Source organism: Urocitellus parryii, chromosome 3, assembly GCF_045843805.1.
Source record: "Urocitellus parryii isolate mUroPar1 chromosome 3, mUroPar1.hap1, whole genome shotgun sequence".
Classification (NCBI taxonomy): Eukaryota; Metazoa; Chordata; class Mammalia; order Rodentia; family Sciuridae; genus Urocitellus; species Urocitellus parryii.
In genome coordinates this window covers 213,895,241-213,912,387 of record NC_135533.1, presented here as the reverse complement: position 1 = coordinate 213,912,387, position 17,147 = coordinate 213,895,241, and the positions used below count along the sequence as shown (strand labels likewise).

The 17,147-nt window shown below is 38.7% G+C and overlaps 1 protein-coding gene and 1 pseudogene across 1 annotated transcript; one reads left to right on the top strand and one right to left on the bottom strand.

Annotated features, from left to right (window-relative positions):
- Positions 1 to 1,097: 1,097 nt before the first annotated feature.
- On the top strand, positions 1,098 to 2,030 carry LOC113176737 (olfactory receptor 7E24-like). The gene has a single exon (XM_026381265.2). It carries the CDS (start codon positions 1,101 to 1,103, stop codon positions 2,028 to 2,030), a length of 930 nt encoding a protein of 309 aa, XP_026237050.1. The 5' UTR covers positions 1,098 to 1,100.
- Positions 2,031 to 2,927: 897 nt separating this feature from the next.
- On the bottom strand, positions 2,928 to 3,718 carry LOC113176730 (dnaJ homolog subfamily B member 6 pseudogene; annotated as a pseudogene).
- Positions 3,719 to 17,147: the final 13,429 nt, after the last annotated feature.

Sequence of the window (17,147 nt, the reverse complement as noted above, 5' to 3'; positions counted from 1 at the left end):
TATTTTACTGAGTTTGAATTGATTTGATAGAAGTAAACCTGGATAAAATTTAGAATATTCAAAAATGTTTCTATTCTATTGTTTTGAGCTGGGGTTGTGGCTCAGCAGTAGAGTGCTTGTCTAATGTGTGCAGGGCTCTGGGTTCAATCCTCAGCACCACATAAAAATGAATAAAACAAAGGTATTATGTCCAACTACAACTAAAAAAAATAGTTTTATATCATTAGTAGGTACAATGTACCCTAATATCATATTTGTGGTCACCGATGTTGTATAATTACATGCATTTAAATAAACCATACATATCCATATTTGAAGACCATGAAAGCCAAGGTTAGAAGGTATATGTTAAACAATTTTTGAAAGATAAACAATATTTCACTGAATACTAACATTCACAAGGAGGGAATTCAGAAAACCCAATAATGATGAAAAACTCCTGGGAACTAATGGAAGCACATTTATTTTCTGAACTGTAAACTTTAACTTAGTGTTTAAATGATGCAATCCAAGCTCTTTAGAATGTTTGAAAACACTCAAAGTCAAGGAAAATTGTACTGCACTCCTAGAATAATGTATGCTTGCTGCTTCTCTGTTCCCTTTAATTAGAATAACTTTGTTTTTCCTTAAAGGATGAAATATATTTCTTAGTCTCTCTTTTTTTCTTGGAAGAATGAGGTATTGGGCTGGGGGTGTAGCTCAGTAGTAGAGCACTTGCCTAGCACTGCGAGGCACTGGGTCAAATCCTCAGCAGCACATAAAAATAAATATAAATTTATATATAAAAGCAGGGACTGTAATTTACTGTGATCATGGCTCGGGTATTCTTGGCCTTATAACATTGTTCAGTGGAAGGCCTCTAAGGTAGGTATTTATATAAAGAGGTGAAGAGCACATAAAAATAAAATAATTCAAATATATTTGGTTTTGGTAAAAGTGAGCAATACTGATGAATATATATGATACTCAAATGTGAATAATTTACTTGTGAATACTTGATTTCAAAATGTATGTAGAGTGATGGATTCCTATTCTTTTGTTGTTGTTGTTGTTTTTGTTTCTGCAACACTCTTTTCTTTTGCAAAAGTTGTCTAAGCAACATGGAACCACAAAATCTCACAGATGTCTCTGAATTCCATCTCCTGGGATTCTCAGAGGATCCAGAACCGCAGCCTTTCTTATGTGGACTGTTCCTGTCCATGTACCTGGTCACTGTCCTTGGGAACCTGCTCATCATCCTGGCGGTCAGCTCTGACTCCCACCTCCACACCCCCATGTACTTCTTCCTCTCCAACCTGTCCTTGGCTGACATTGGTTTCACCTCTACCACAGTCCCCAAATTGATTGTGAACATGCTAACTCACAGCAGAGCCATCTCCTACGTGGGCTGCCTGACACAGATGTCTCTTTTTATCCTTTTTGGATGTATGGATGACATGCTTCTTAGTGTAATGGCCTATGATCGGTTTGTTGCCATCTGTCACCCTTTGCGTTACTTAGTCATCATGAACCCTCGCTTCTGTAGCTTCTTAGTATCCGTGTCTGTTTTAGTCAGCCTTTTGGAATCCCTCCTGCACACTGTGATTGCATTACAACTTACCTGCTTTAGGAATGTAGAAATTTTTAACTTCTTTTGTGACCCTTCTCAACTTCTCAACCTTAGCTTATATGACACCTTTGCCAACAATATAATCATGTATTTGGGTGCTGCTTTATTTGGATTTTTTCCAATCTCAGGAATCCTTTTCTCTTATTATAAAATTGTTTCTTCCATTCTGAGGATCCCATCAACAGGTGGGAAGTACAAAGCCTTCTCCACCTGTGGCTCTCACCTGGCTGTGGTTTGCTTATACTTTGGAACAGGCAGTGGAGCATATCTGGGTACATCAGTGTCATCTTCTCCCATTAAGAATGCAGTGGCCTCAGTGATGTACATGGTGGTCGCCCCAATGCTGAACCCCTTCATCTACAGCCTGAGGAACCAAGAAATTAAAAGCACTCTGCTTAGGCTCCACAGCAGAATAGTCTAATCTCAGGACATATGGTCTCCATTTGAAATGTAGGCTGGAAAAGGTAGCAAATCTAAACATCCAGATTGGTACACCCTACCTCTGTGGTCACACTACTTTTATAATGTAATGGGTTTAATTCCTCATCAGATTTTATAGCAGAATGATCATTGCCAGGTTGGGTGAGAAATGGGGAATTTAAAATTAGGTACAATGTTTCAGTGCCGAAAGTTGAAGTTTCTAAAGATGGATGATAGTTATGCTAGTAAAACAGCATGCATTTAATTAATGTCACTGAATTTTGCACATTCACTTTTATTTTCACATTTATTTAAAAAACAAATGACAAAGATCTAGTTTACCAGTTTTTTAAACTTAAGCTTATCATTACACATTTAAACAGTTGTCAAAACTTTACTACGTTGCCAGCATTCATGCACAACCAGAAAACATTCTTAAATTCATATTAAACCATAGATGTATTATGATTAATGCATTAATATCTTTCATTATTAAATACTGGAAAAACCCAAATTATTTCTATAGGAGCCTCACTCTGGCAATGTTAGATCATAGCCACACCACTTGGCTCACATGTCAAACACAAGGGAAAGTAGATCCATGCTGGTATTAGGATAACATCTTGTCCTAGAATTATTCAAAGGCTCTCCTGGGATTATGTTTAATAAAAAAGCAAAGTGCTCACAGAGATTGCAACAATTTTAAAGACCAAAAAAAAGGTCATATTATATGGTCCCAGCAATAAACTCACAGTTTATGCCAAACAGGGACTCTGATGAGCTGTTTATAAATACTTTAGATTGGGTACAAATGTACTGAAAGTCAATTTCATCAAAAATATTCAAAAAATGTTCCTTTTAATCCTCAAATGGTGCTTGTTATAGTTTAACATTTCTGTTAAATGCCTGTGTTGAATTGCTTGTTATCCAAGTGTAGCAGCTGCTCCTTACCATTTATTGTTAAGGACTTCAGCTGGCTGTTATCTTCAACTTCTACTCTTTCTTGAATATTCTCAATAATTCTTTTTGTAGTGATTTTTCTGCTATTTACCATTTTGGTAGAAGTTGATATAGATTTGAAGTCACCCATCTCACTGCCACCAAATGATGTAGAAGAGAATGAAGTAAGGCCATTGTAACCTAGTGACCCAAATGAATTAAATCCTCTATCAAATGAATAAAATTCACCTCCAAATGATGGAAATCCACTTAAAGCAGAGAAAAATGAGCACGTACCTCGGTTTATGTTTCCTCGGGGAGGCCTTCAGTTCCCAAATAGTCTTCAAATGGATCTTCAAAGAAGTCCAACAAAAATGGGCCCCTTCCACCAAAAAATTCCCTGAAGACATCATCTGAGTTCCAGAATGTGAAGCTAAACTCAAACAGACTGTCAAAATGACTTCTGCCTCCACCTGCACTATTTACACCTTCTTTGCCATACTTGACATTAATGACAAGAATGAGTTGTTGGGCTGGGGATGAATTTGAATCAATTTGATAGTTAGCATCTGATAACACCTCACATGCCTCAGCTAGATGTTTGACTTTTCTCTCTGCTTCTTCTTTATTCTCAGGTTTTCTTTTTTAATCTGGGTGATAATTTAGTGCCAGTTTCCTATATGCCTTTTTGATATCCTCAGGTGAGGTGTGCCTCTTCTGCATGCCTAGAACTTCATAGTAGTCCACCATGTTTTAACAGATTTTTGGAACAAATCATCCAAGGACACAGCAAAATGGACAGGGCGGGCAGCCAGGTGCTAACAGTCAGGCATTGCTGCACTGGTGGCCGGGGCAGTGGCTCCTCACGTTTCCTTTCTCTCCTTTCTCCAACAACAAACAGCAGATTGATCTTTATTTTTAAAAAAAGTCAAGACAGAAACTGACCCAAATGATGTCAATCGCACATAGAAGCTTCATCTTGAGTAGAGGGAAATTTGAAAACTTTTGTGAACCTTCATATTCTCTACTTCCTCCATAATATGAGGCAGTGCTTAGATTTTGTGATAACATGACCATTTTGATTAATTATGGCCTTGTGCAGTGAGCCTCCAAGATCATAAAATAATCAATATTCATCTTGTGCCTCTGGCCTTCACTTGATGGTCCATTCCAGTGGGCTCCCCGGACCTGTATTTTCTTCATCAATAATTTTCTACTTTGGGAAGCTTCTGACACACTTCCTATCAATCCTGAGGACAGAGTTTGGATCTTGCACCTGGATCAGGAATCCACAGCCATTCCAGAGTGCACTGCAAAACTCCACCTTTTAGGTTGTTACCAAGTCTTGATTTTATTGTTAATTTGGATACTTGAAAGAGTTTTAAAATGTAACTCATTACATGCACCCCTGGTTAGACTTCTGGACCTCTGCTAAATGGAAAGAGCTTTAAAATGCTGTAAAGTTTCTGATGGTTGGGGAACAACCAAACTTGTTATAGTTTGGCCCATGTGGTGAAGGCTTGTCTGTTCTGTGATGCTTTATTGGGAGATGGTGGAGCTTTTAGGAAGTGGGGCCTATTAAAAGAAAATTATGTCATGGGGTCATGCTCTTGAAGAGGACACAGTGATGGTGGTGTCTTTGTCTCTCTTTTTGCTTCCCAGCTACTTTGAACTGAGAAGTACTCCCCCCCACCCCACAACTCCTGCCATGATGTATTGTGCTGCCACTGGCCCATATCAAGGGAACCAAGTGGGAATGGACTGAAACCTCTGAAACCATTAACCAAAATAAATCTCTCAGCCTTTTGAGGTCTTTATCTTGGGTATTTTGTTAGTGGCTGAAAGCTAACACAGACCCAGAGATCAACATGTTTTATTTTGAATCCTGTCAGTTCCATTTATTATTTGCATGACATAGGGAAGGTTGTTAGAGTCTTCCATGTTCAGTCTTGTCCTCTGGGTTGATTTCTACTTGATACAACTGCATGTGTAAGAATAAAAAAGAAAGTGACACTCCCTGTGTGATTAATATGTGATGATTGTATAAGGGGAAAATAAAATTTAGATATTTAACATTAAATCATGACAAGGTAACCTTCATTCCAAGTGTGGCACTAAAGTAGGTCTCACCTGAGTCTCACATGCAAAGCCATGCCCAGTTTTGGGGACGTGGTAGTGTGGACCCCAGGCCCACTGTTAGGCTGACAATGATGCAGATCAAAGCTGTAGTCTGCAGCAGTGTCACACAGGTCTCTGCCTCATGTTGGGGAAGGTCTAGAGGCTCCATCTGGAGCTCTGTTCTGTACACAGAGCCATTGGTTTGTACCCAGTGTGGCACCTCACAGCTCAAAGACCTATGCTGGCTTTCGTGCTGTGCTCCCTGCAGGTTCTTATTCAGAGCTATTGCCTGAGCTTGGGGGAGGGATTTGGAGGCAGTCTCTGGGGCAGGGCTAACATAGTTTCAGTAGGTCAGCAGTAGTTACAGTAGGTCAGCTCAGGGTTTGTATGGGGGGGGGGTTGTGACTCTGCTCAGCAGAGGATGAGATCAATCATGGGTCTGATTTCAAGTCTTAAGGCAAGGCCTTAATTCTCTCTCTCCCAAGAGCTATGCCCCCTTCTGCTGGGCTGCCTGGAGCTGAAGAAGGAGTGACTCCAGCAACCCCACCCTTCCTTCCTTCTTCAATGCATCTTTTCTTTTTCTGATGCTGTTAAGCAAGAGCTCGTTTCTCCAGCTCTTGTGAAGCTAGTTTGGTGCATGTATTAGTAGCTATTCCATTTGGTGTCCCTGTGAGGAGGCGATCTCTGGAGGATCTTGGCCACCATTTGGGTCGGCAACTCCAATGACCTGGTTCTTCTCTTTACTCTTATCCCTTGGAAACATTAGTGTTTCTTGCAGCTAGCGCGGGAGGCTCTAGCTGCAAGGGCCCTCCTTGGCAGCCCCACTCCAAGACCCAGCTCCCCAGGCCCCGCCCCTTACGCCCTGCCCCCTGAGGACCGGAAGCGGAAGTGCAGCTTTGCCACGTGCTTAGGTCCCGCCACATCCCGGGCCTCCCTGACTAGTGGGAAGTAAATTTTCCTCCTCTTTCCTCTTGGCGTGCTCCCCTGGTCTCCTCCTGGTTCTGCCGGGAGGCGAGGGCCGGCCTGGGTCGCTGCGGGACGCGTTCCCGGCTAGTCCCGCCCTCCCAGGGCCTCGTGTCGCAGAGTCCCGGTTGGCTCCGCGGGCGCCTGGCTCCTCAGGTGACATCAGCGGGGGGCTGCTGGGGCGGCGGGCGCGTCTCCGCAGGCGGGAGCTGGAGAGCCCCGCGGCCTTTCCCGTCCTCACCGCGTCCTCTGGCGGTGGGCAGAGCGGGTCTGAGGGTCCCAGCCTGGGGGTCTGGGGGAGACGTGGCCTTCAGATACCGGGGAGTGAGCAGCGTTTTAAACACCGTCCGCCGCCTCCTGGCCAGTGCATGGCATCCTGAGTAAAGAGATGCATGGCAGCCACTTGTCCATGGGCGCTGTGACCCACGAGAATTTGGTCCTCTGCCAGCTTCAACCTCCTCTGTTCCTCGTGCTTCCCTTTTCAATGTCTTTACTCATGGGGGTTTGGAGTTGAGTGGAGCATTATGTCCCTCCTTCCCTTCTTTCCGACATCAGAGAACTGATCTGCCCCTTCACTATTAAATAGGACATTTGCTGTAGATGTTGGTATTTTCTTTTTCCTAATAAACCTTTTCCCCCTTGTTGGTCCTTCTTGTAGGCTACATTATCACCAATCATGGGTACTGAAATAGTCACTGTTTATGACTAAGAGAATGAGGCAAATAATCTTCTCCTGTTTATGTTTATTAATTAATCTGTGACTTAATTTTTAAGCATCCTTTATTCCTAGGATGAAATGAATTTGGTTTACAGTTTATACTTAATTGTTCATTTCTCCAGTGTACTGCTATTTTTATATTGTGTATGAGATCTTGTTTCAAGTTGTACCCTTTTGATCTTAGAAATACTCAGGAAAACAGTACCCTCACCCCATATTGGCTTTATGAATTCCTTTCTTAATTGGTGAACCTACCTATAAAAAGAGTATGCAACTTCTCTTTTCTTTGTTTCTTTAACCTGTTTTGTTTGTTTGTTTGTTTAATAACTAGATATAACAAGAATTTGGGTTTCTTTAGATCATTGCTGGAAAATTATAGTGCTTTGTAGAAGAAATTCATTGACTACTTTCCATTTCATATCTATTTCTTTAATATTTATTATCTTCTTGCAATGTCTAAAATTACGATTCATTCTTTGAGCTACCATTTTTGTCTATGCTCTGTTGCTCAAAATTGCTTACTTCGTCAGTGTTATTAATTTTCAAAGGGTTTATTTTATGTCTTCTGATTCTGTTAGGTTTTGAAAATATTAATTTTGTCCTATTTTCTTTCTGAACTTTTATGCTTTTCTTTTTCCACCTGAACCAATGGTTATTCCATGAATGTGATTTTTTTTTTCCTCCTGGAAGTTGAAGCTCAAAAATATGTGCACTAAACCAGTTGTGGATTTACAGTTATTTTAATTTTATGCTTCTTTCCTGCCACATAACCAGTCCTGACTTACTAAATATAAATATGTGTTCCCTTAACTCTCTATACTATGATGTATTTTTGTAGAGCATATACCACAACTTGATATATTTTGTTTATTTACTGTCTTCCCCACAAAGACTTTAACATCCATGTTAAAATTTTCTATTTACTATTTTTCTATTTTATTCAGTGCTTTATTTCTCATAACTTCGTTTAGTGAAGTCCGGGTAAATATGTCCAAGTTAAATATGAAATGAAGGAAGAGGAGGTAAGGGCTTTGAGGAAAACATTCTGGCCCAAGACCTAGGACTTATGAGAAGGAGCTCAAGAGATGTCATATTTGAATGGAATCTTTCTCTCAATCTTCTCTCTATAGTGCCCAATGAGATTTTGGGCTAAATGCTAGTAATCTTAAGGAATAATGGCCATTACAATAGCAACTAAATTTTAAGACATGTATTCAGAAATGTATTCATTGGTCATTTAGACTTTAAAGACAAATAGCCTTGTGTTTATACCCTGCTGGAGCAACTGTATAATGGGGTAACATTGTGCAAATGTGTGTAATAATATTCCTCAATTCTAGAGCCGGGGATATAGCTCAGTTGGTAGAGTGCTTACCTAGCATGCACAAGGCTCTGGGTTCTAATCCCCAGCACCACACATACAAACACAAAAAAATTCCTCAACTCAAAACTGGTGGTCATAACATCTGATTTGCAGTGTTTCAAAGAAAAATCACTAACTTAAGGTGCAGACATCTCTCCAGAGTCACTCACATATCAGCATTGTTGAAATGGCTTATATTATTATAAATATGGTAAAGAGTGTTAAAAATGTTTTATTGAGTTTTATTTTTTTAATATTTATTTTTTGTTTTCTGCAGACACAACATCTTTGTTTGTATGTGGTGCTGAGGATGCTGAGGATTGAACCTGGGCCGCACGCACGCCGGGCGAGCGTGCTACCCCTTGAGCCACATCCCCAGCCCGTTTTATTGAGTTTCAAATACACTATTTGTTCACTTAAGTGGAAGGAACTGTTGAATTTTCATTGTCTGATATTTGTGAAACAGCACATATCTCTATTAGGAGTGACACAAATCAAATATTCCTCCGCTACTTGTGTACTGTTCAGGGAAAATTAGCATGTGAATAACATTAAAGCAGTGTTCTTTGTGTCATTCATATAGAATTCAGTGAATTGATGGTCACAAACTAGGTTTGAGGGGAACCCCACAGTTCACTGGTATGGGGGGGAGTGGTCAAGGGCAGAGCTATAATGCTTGTTAACCTGGCAGGGGCTGCTGAAATAGATGTGTGTGAAACTCATAGAACCCTGTTGTATAAATCAGTGCTTTCTTGAACTTGAAATAGGGAGTATATATTTTTAGGGTTGAAGGCACTGCTTGACAAACTTTATGCCTTTTGTTATCATGAAGAAATTGACAGCCAAACTTTTTTAGATTTTAGTTAACTTACGTACAGAATGTCACTCTTAATTTCTTTATGATCAGCAAAGGCATCAACACTGTTTTCTGGCTCCTAAAGGGGAAGATTAGGTTTTTTGCCTTCATGTGTTTGCTTGGGCATCATTGGGTGTGTGTGCTTGTGTTTTGAGGGGAATTACAACATTGATGGACTGCAGCGTGTAGGCATGTGGGTGTGGCAGGTGTGGGGAGGTCTAGATTCGCTTGTCAGCTTATTGCTTTTTCTAGAACTTGTGAACATCCTGCTTCCCTTCAGGAAGAGAACATGGAAGAAGAAAGAACAGTTGCTAAATTGTAGAAAACAATGATATAGGTAAGGCAAAGGTAATAATTCTCTATAAGAATATTTCCATTTGAGTAGCTGCCCTACCTGGTTTTTAAATTTTTTTAAATATGTATTTTTTAGTTATAGATGGACACAATATCTTAATTTTATTTTTCTGTGGTGCTGAGGATTGAACCCAGTGCTCCACACATGCTAGGTAAGTACACTACCTCTGAGCCACAATCCCAGTTCCCTAGCTATCTTTGAGCACAAGCTAGCAATCTGGTTTTTATTGGATCACATGGAAAAAGTATTTTAGGCTTTTAGGGCCATAGAGTTTCTATTGCAAGGAAACTTTCATACAAAATCAGCTATAGAGAGTACATACGCAAGGGATTTATTATGTTTCACTACTTCATTTACACAGGCAGGCGGCAGGCTGAATTGGTTCCTGTGCTGTAGTTTGCTGAACCCTGGCATAGAATGCAAGAAAATATGACCAACTGTGCAGCTAGCATGAAAGATACACTTGTTTCTGCTCAGGTTTGTGAGGGGGAACAGAATGAGAAAAGTGCCCATTCACTCTGTGTGTGGTATGATGCTCTCTCCAGCTAGAGATTTAATCCTGTTTTGTGTTGTGCTGATTACTGTGATGGAAATAAGGTAGCAAGTGACGTTGTTTCTGTAACAAGGAAATTGATTATGTCAGTGTGGAAATTAATTCATTTTAGTGCATTTCTCTCATTTCTGTCATATGCTCTGGACTGTTCTGGACCATGACAGAAATGGAATGGATCAACATCTGTGATGATGTTCAGTATATACTTGATCTTAGACCAATGTCCTTGACATAGAGCTCCTAAAATCTGGGGCATGGCTGAAGGGATAAAGGTAACTTTGGATGCTAATAAGGTGACTGATATAATAACCTTGGGATGGTTGTTCTTGAAAGATGAAGATGTGATTAAAGAGGTGGGACTTTTCAACACCGCTCTCTAATTTCCAGAGGCAGGAGAGGATCTGAAGTTAAGTTAATCACCAGTGGCCAACAGTTTAATCTGTCATATCTACTAGTGGAGCCTTCATAAAATCTCAGTAAGAGTGGGTTTATGGAGCTTTTGGTAGCTGAACATGTGGAGGTTCCTGGAGCATGGTACTCAATAAGCATGGAAACTCTGTACCACTTCCTGCCTACTTCTCTCTCTTCATCTGGCTGTTTCCATGTACTTTGTAATATCATTTATAATAAACTTTAAACACAAGGAAACTTTTTGAATTTTGTGAGCTCTTCCAGTTGATTAATTGAACTCAAGGAAAGCTCATGGAAACCTTGACTTATAGCCACTTGATCAGAAGTATAGTGACAAACTACTATTTGTGATTGAATTTTGAACTAGCAGTTCTATGGGACCAAATCATAAACCTGTGGTATAATGCTACCACCAGCTAGAAACTGTGATTATTTAATTGAATTGGAAGATACCCAGTTAGTATCTGCTGGAGAATGGCTTGGTCCATATGTGTGAGAAATTCCACACACGTCCGGTATTAGAAGTGTTTTGTGCTATAGAGAGAAAGGGTGTAAGAGTGACTATGTGATCTTATTACTATAAATTGCTGAGAGAAATTTAGTGTTTTAGGAGTATAAAGGCTGTGAGACAGGATTTGTTCAGTCACTAAGTTATGTGTGGGTAGAAAGGGAAAGAGATCTGCTGACTGAGTCCTGACATAGACTCTGGGAGACCATAAAATCTTCTGAGCTTCCCCTGAATTGATTCTCAGGTCCCCAGTGCTGTCAGCCTCACCTATCTTCTCACACACACTGGAGGAGTTATACCTTTCTGAACAGAATTTGTGGCATCTTTTAGTACTCAGTGACCTTTGAGGATGTGACTGTGGACTTTAACCAGCAGGAATGGGCTTTGCTGGATCTTGCTCAGAGGAGCCTCTACAGAGATGTGATGCTGGGAACCTGGCCTCCCTAGGTAAGATTGGCAATGTTGTTAATGTAGTGGTTTAGAAAACAGTTTTGTCTATTAGTTGACCTTATTCTAGGATTTGTGCTGAGGAATGGGAGTGCTTGGTAAATAAGACAGACGTGGTCACTGACTATAGGGTGCTTATGATCTGGAGGCTTCTTCAAGAAAGTAAATATCAGTATATTAAATTTGCTTTTTATTTTTCTTGTGGTTGAAAGATTTGAAGCTTATTAAGTATTGTTAGTGTGGGCATTCAGGGATTACTCTGGGGCACAGGGAGAGGTTGTGCCTTGAGACCTTTGAGGATTCTAACTGCTGTGAATGCCCTTTACCCTTTACCACCAGGAGAACATCTATAGTTAAAGAAGTGGGGTTTATTTTGCAGTGTGTCATGGGAGAGCATACCCTGTGGGGATTTATGGGGCATCCTAGTAAGAGGACATTAGAAAGTACCAATTATAGGATTTTTTCTTTTCTTTTATGGTTCAGGGATGATTTTGTGGAAGTACCTTTATTAATTCCTTAGGCCCTCTGGAATGAAGTACCATAAAAAGTTCAGAAATTTATTCTTGTGTTTCTGGAAGCTGGGAGTATTAATTCCAAGTGTCATCAGGGCTAAATCCTTTCTAATGGCTCTAGGGAAAATGTCCCTACCTGTTTCTTTCTAGCTTCTGGTGGTTGCTGGCACTGCTTGGTGTTTCTTGGTTTATAGATGTATCACTCAGTCTCTGCCTCAGTCATCTTTTTCCTGTGTACCTGTATCTCTCTCCTCATAGGGGTGCTACTCATTGGATTTAGGGCTCATTGTAATCCTAATAATCTCATTTTGACTTGATTTTTCTTTGCAAAGACTGTATTTCTATAGACTAAGCCTACTTACCTACCTTTCTCCTCCTTTCACTTTATTTATTTTTAGAGCAGTTTCAAGTTCACAGCAAAATTTACTGGAAGGTGGAGAGATCTGCCCTATCTCTGCTGCCACCTGGGGACAGCCTCTTCCACTATCAACATCCACCACCAGAGTGGTAAATTTGTTAAAATGAATGAACCTACATGACATATCATCATCACCTAGAGTCCACAGGATATGTTAGCACTCACTTGTGGTGATGTACATTCTTTGGCTTTTGGGACAATGTATAATGACATGTACCCACCATTATGGAATCCCATAGAGTAGTTTCATAGCCCTAAAAATCCTCTGTGCTCTACCTTTTTTATTTTTCATGTTCCTTAATCCTTTGGGAGCCACTGACCTTTAAATTCTCTCTAGTTTTGCCTTTTGCAGGAAATCACATAGTTGGAATCATATTGCATGCACCCCTTTTCAGATTGGCTTATTTCACCTAATAATATGCATTTAAATTTCTTTCATGTCTTCTCATGACCTGATAGCTGATTTTAGTGCTTAATAATATTTCACCATCAGGATATGCCACTGTTTATTGTATTGATCCACTCCCCTACTGGTGACATCTTGATTGCTTCCACATTTGGGCAGTTATGACTACAGCTGTCATAAATATTCATGTGCAACTTTTTGTGAGGATGTAAGTTTTCCACTTCTTTGGGTGGATACTGAAGAGCACAATTGCTGGAACATATGGTAAGAATATGTTTAATTTTATAAGAAACCACAAAACCATCTTCCAAAGTGGATTTTTTGCCAAGTTGCATGCTTTCCAGCATTTGGCGTTGTCAATATTGTGGATGTGGGCTATTCTAATAGATTTACAGTGGTGTCTCATTGTTCAAAATTGCATTTTCCTGATAATGTATGATGTGGAACATATTTTTATTTACTTATGTGCCATTTGTATATCTTCTTTGGTGAGGTGTCAGTTGAAGGTCTTTGGCCAATGTTTTTATAAGACTGTTGATTCTTATTGTTGAACTTAAAAGCTGTTTGTGTATTTTGGAAACAGTACCTTATCAAATGAATCTCTTGGAATTGTGTCTTCTAGGCTGTGGCTTGTCTTTTTATTTTCTTGAAAATCGTTCGCAGAAGATAAATTTTTAATTTTAATAGAGTCTAGTGTATCAATTGTTGTTTCAAGAATCAATCCTTTTGGTATTATATCTAAGATGTCTATGCCAAGCCAAGGTCATCTAGATTTTTCACTGTATTTTCTAGGAGTTATGTAACTCTATATTACATTTACATAATTTTAGGTTAATGCTTGTGAAGATTTCACTTTTTTACATGTGTTTCCAGTTATTCCAGCAGCATAACTTCAGGAAAAACTATATTTTTATAAAACTACTGCATTTGTTCCCTTTTCAAAGATCAGTTGATTCACAGTCATCCTTTGGTATCCATAGTAAATCCCTCTCAGAGATAAAATTTGTGTGTTCTAATTTCTTATTTAAAGTGACATAGTATTTGTATGCAACATATTCACATTTTCTCATATATTTTAAATAATTTCTGGATTACTTCCAAAACATAATACAATGGAAACCTGTCAATACTTGTTATACTGTATTGATCAACGAATGATGACAAGGAAATAGAGACTGTACCTTTTTAGTGCAGACATCAATTTTTTCCCCTAATATTTTCTGCTCATGATTGAGTCTGTGGATATAGATGGCCAACTGTATTTATGTGGATTTGTTTCTGGCCTTTCTACTCTGTTCCATTGATGTATTTGGACATTAATGGGGGTGGACAGTGTTCAACCTGGTACATAAGTGGTCACTTTAGCTTGTGTCTGACAGAAAACAGAGGCAATTGAATATTTTGAGAGTGGAATATTGCTTTTCTCTTTGTTTCTTTCTTTTTTTTTGACTGTCCTTAGATAGAATTATGAAGTGGCCTTATTTTGTTTATTTATCATGGTCTTGGAAAAGTTTGGTATTCTGAGATTATTTATGTTCACTAGAAAAATAAAATGTCCTGGCTGTATCAGACAAGCTTATAGTAATATTGATACTCATGTGTAAATTTCAGATCACTTACGCACATCAGAGGCTGCTTTTATCTCCCTATCTCTGTTTTTTCTTTTCCTTTATCTTTTCTTTTTTCTTTCATATATTTGACATTTTGCTGAAGTGAAACTTACACTTGACCAACTTCAGAGTATCAGAATACCAAAATTTTGCCCCTATCTTAGGAAATGTGTGTATTTCTTCATTGTTTTCCCTCCTGATATGCCTTCTGCCTGTGCAGGGTACCCACTACACACACTCCATCTGATCTGCCAGTGATTACAAGAGGAAGACCTGCATACAGCAAAAAGAGGGCATATCCAGAGCTTCTGTACTGAGCAGCACCAGGAAAGCAAGAATCTCTGGGATAAACTGGTCTTGGAGGGGAAAATAATCAAGTAGAAGTAGTTTGTTTTGTGAGGATGATGATCTTCCACAAATAGCTCTAATTGATCTTTAGACTTTTTATCAATGCTCTCACACTCTTTTTGTTCTTGGCAAAGATCCCTTTATACTCTCTTTTTAAGTGAATATTTGGTATGTACCTTTTATTCTGTTCCTTTCTCTTTGGTTTCATAATAATATTCTAGTAATGTTATCATCAGCATCAGTCTTCACTGAACTATTTCTTAGTGAATTGCTTGCCATTTGACTGTTTTGCTTGTTAATACCCAAATTCCTGAAACAGCCACATTTTTAAAAGTCCTTTGTTCTCAAATGCCTTCATGTGTTTATTTCACGTTTTGAGTCTTTACTTAATACTGCTAATGAATTAGTTGCTCTTTGAGATACTGATAGAGAAAAATTATCCAAGGAACAGAAAGTATTGAGGTTGAAAAGAAGTGGTTCCTCTAATTTGTATGAAAATGGGGAATCTGGTGGTGTTGGTGATTAGAACAAAAGCCATGAGAGACATTTGAGGTGAGTGCCCTTCATATAATAGTAGGTAGTGCCTCAAGGGAGAATCTTAAAATGTTTTGATTTAAGAAATGTGTATACATAAGCCTAGGTCAAAAATTGTGGTCTCACAAAAAATTTTGTCAAGATAATTTTTTTCCTCAAATGAAATTGAAATATTGAATCTTTGACACATACTTTAATTATCAGAATTATTGGAAAAATTATAACTGGAGTCCTAGGGGACCAGCATTTCTAGTACTTTTGGGAGTACTCACCTGGGCTTCCATATTATATAGACAAGGGGACCAGGAATGTATGAAAGCCTTCCATTGCTCCTCCTTGTTCAGGAAGCACATGAAGATTCATAGTGAAAAGACAAACTATGCATGTAAGGAATGTGGGAAAGCCTTCAGTAGTTCTTCTCACCACACAGAACACAACAGAATTCACAGTGGAGATAAGCCCTATGAATGTAAGGAATGTGGGAAGGCCTCTTCCTCTTACCTCATAATACATAAAAGAATTCACTCCTGCTCCTTGGCATATACCTAGTAGACTTAAAAATAGGTCACAGAAAGTGTTCACACATGACAGGCCACGGAAAGTCTCTCTCTCGTCCCCACTCCACTTCACTTCAATCACCCACTTCTTCATCCACTCTTGCAATCATTCCACAAGTCACAAAACTCAAGTCAAGGTCTTGAGTTCCATTCCTACTCAGGAAACTAGAGTTAAAAATGTACCTTAGATGTACTTGTGGTTAAGTCTTCTAGAACACTGATTTAATGTTCAGGAGATCAAGAAACAATTAAGAGGAACAGAGTAGGACTCAGACTAAAATTCAATGTTGGCTCCACTGATTTCTGTGTGACATAGAGCAAGTTCTTTGTATCTCTTGAGATTCTATGTTGTCACTGAATTAATATCTAGTTGACACAACTCTACTGAGTAAAGCTTAAACAGATAATGAATAATACATCCTCTGTGCCAAGGAAGATTTATTTTAGCTCTGGGAAATCCCAAAATGAATGATTCAGTCACTCTTATCCAAATATTCAGTATTTACTTATATAAGAACAAAAAGTTGCAATTAGAGGACTAGGAAAACCATAACACAAGGTCACAGGATATTTAGGTCAAACAGTATCGTGATTAACTTTACTATGATAATTAATTATAAATCTTATTCTATTTCAAGAATGTGGAGATTTCCAATTTATTCTGTGATCCTTCTCAATTACTTAGTCTTGCCTGTTCTTATACCTTTACCAAAAATCATAATCACAAATTTTGTTGGTGCCATGTATGGTTTTATTCCTTTCTCAGGTATAATTTTCTCTTACTATAAAATTGTTTTTACCATTTTGAGAATCCCTGCATCAGGTGTGAAGTATAAAGTAATCTCCACCTGTGGGTCTCACCTATCAGTTGCTTGCTTACACTGTGAAACAGAAATTGGAATATACCTTGCTTTAGCTGTATCACATTTTCCAAAAATGGTTGAAGTGGCCTCAGTGATGTACACTGTGGTCACTCCCATGCTGAATCCCTTCATCTACAGTCTGAGAAACAGGAACATGAAAAGTTCCCTGAGAAGGCTCCACAGCAGAATGGTCTAATCTCTGGACCTGTGGCTTCCTTTTAGAATATTGGTTGGAAAAGGCAACAAATCTATCTATACCTATAAATCCTGCTTTCTTTCTTAGTTTCTTAGTTTCATTTTTTTTTTTTGTAGTTTAACATTTTTAACTTCCACCATCTTATTTAGTATAGAGATGATTTCCACAGTTGGTGGAAGAGGGTAATGTGAATTTTTAAAAAATAGGCACTGTTTCAATTTGAGAAAATAAAAACTTTCTGGAGATGGATAATATTGATGGTTTCACAAAAATGTAAATGAGATTAATGCCACCAAGGAGTATATTTTAAAGTGATAAAATGGTAAATTCTTGTATGTGTACTTTAGCACAGTACAAATGGAATAAAATAAAGATGACTCTTTAAAAAAAGATACAAGTGAAGTAAATATTACACATGAGCATCCTCCAGAGTACATGAAGGT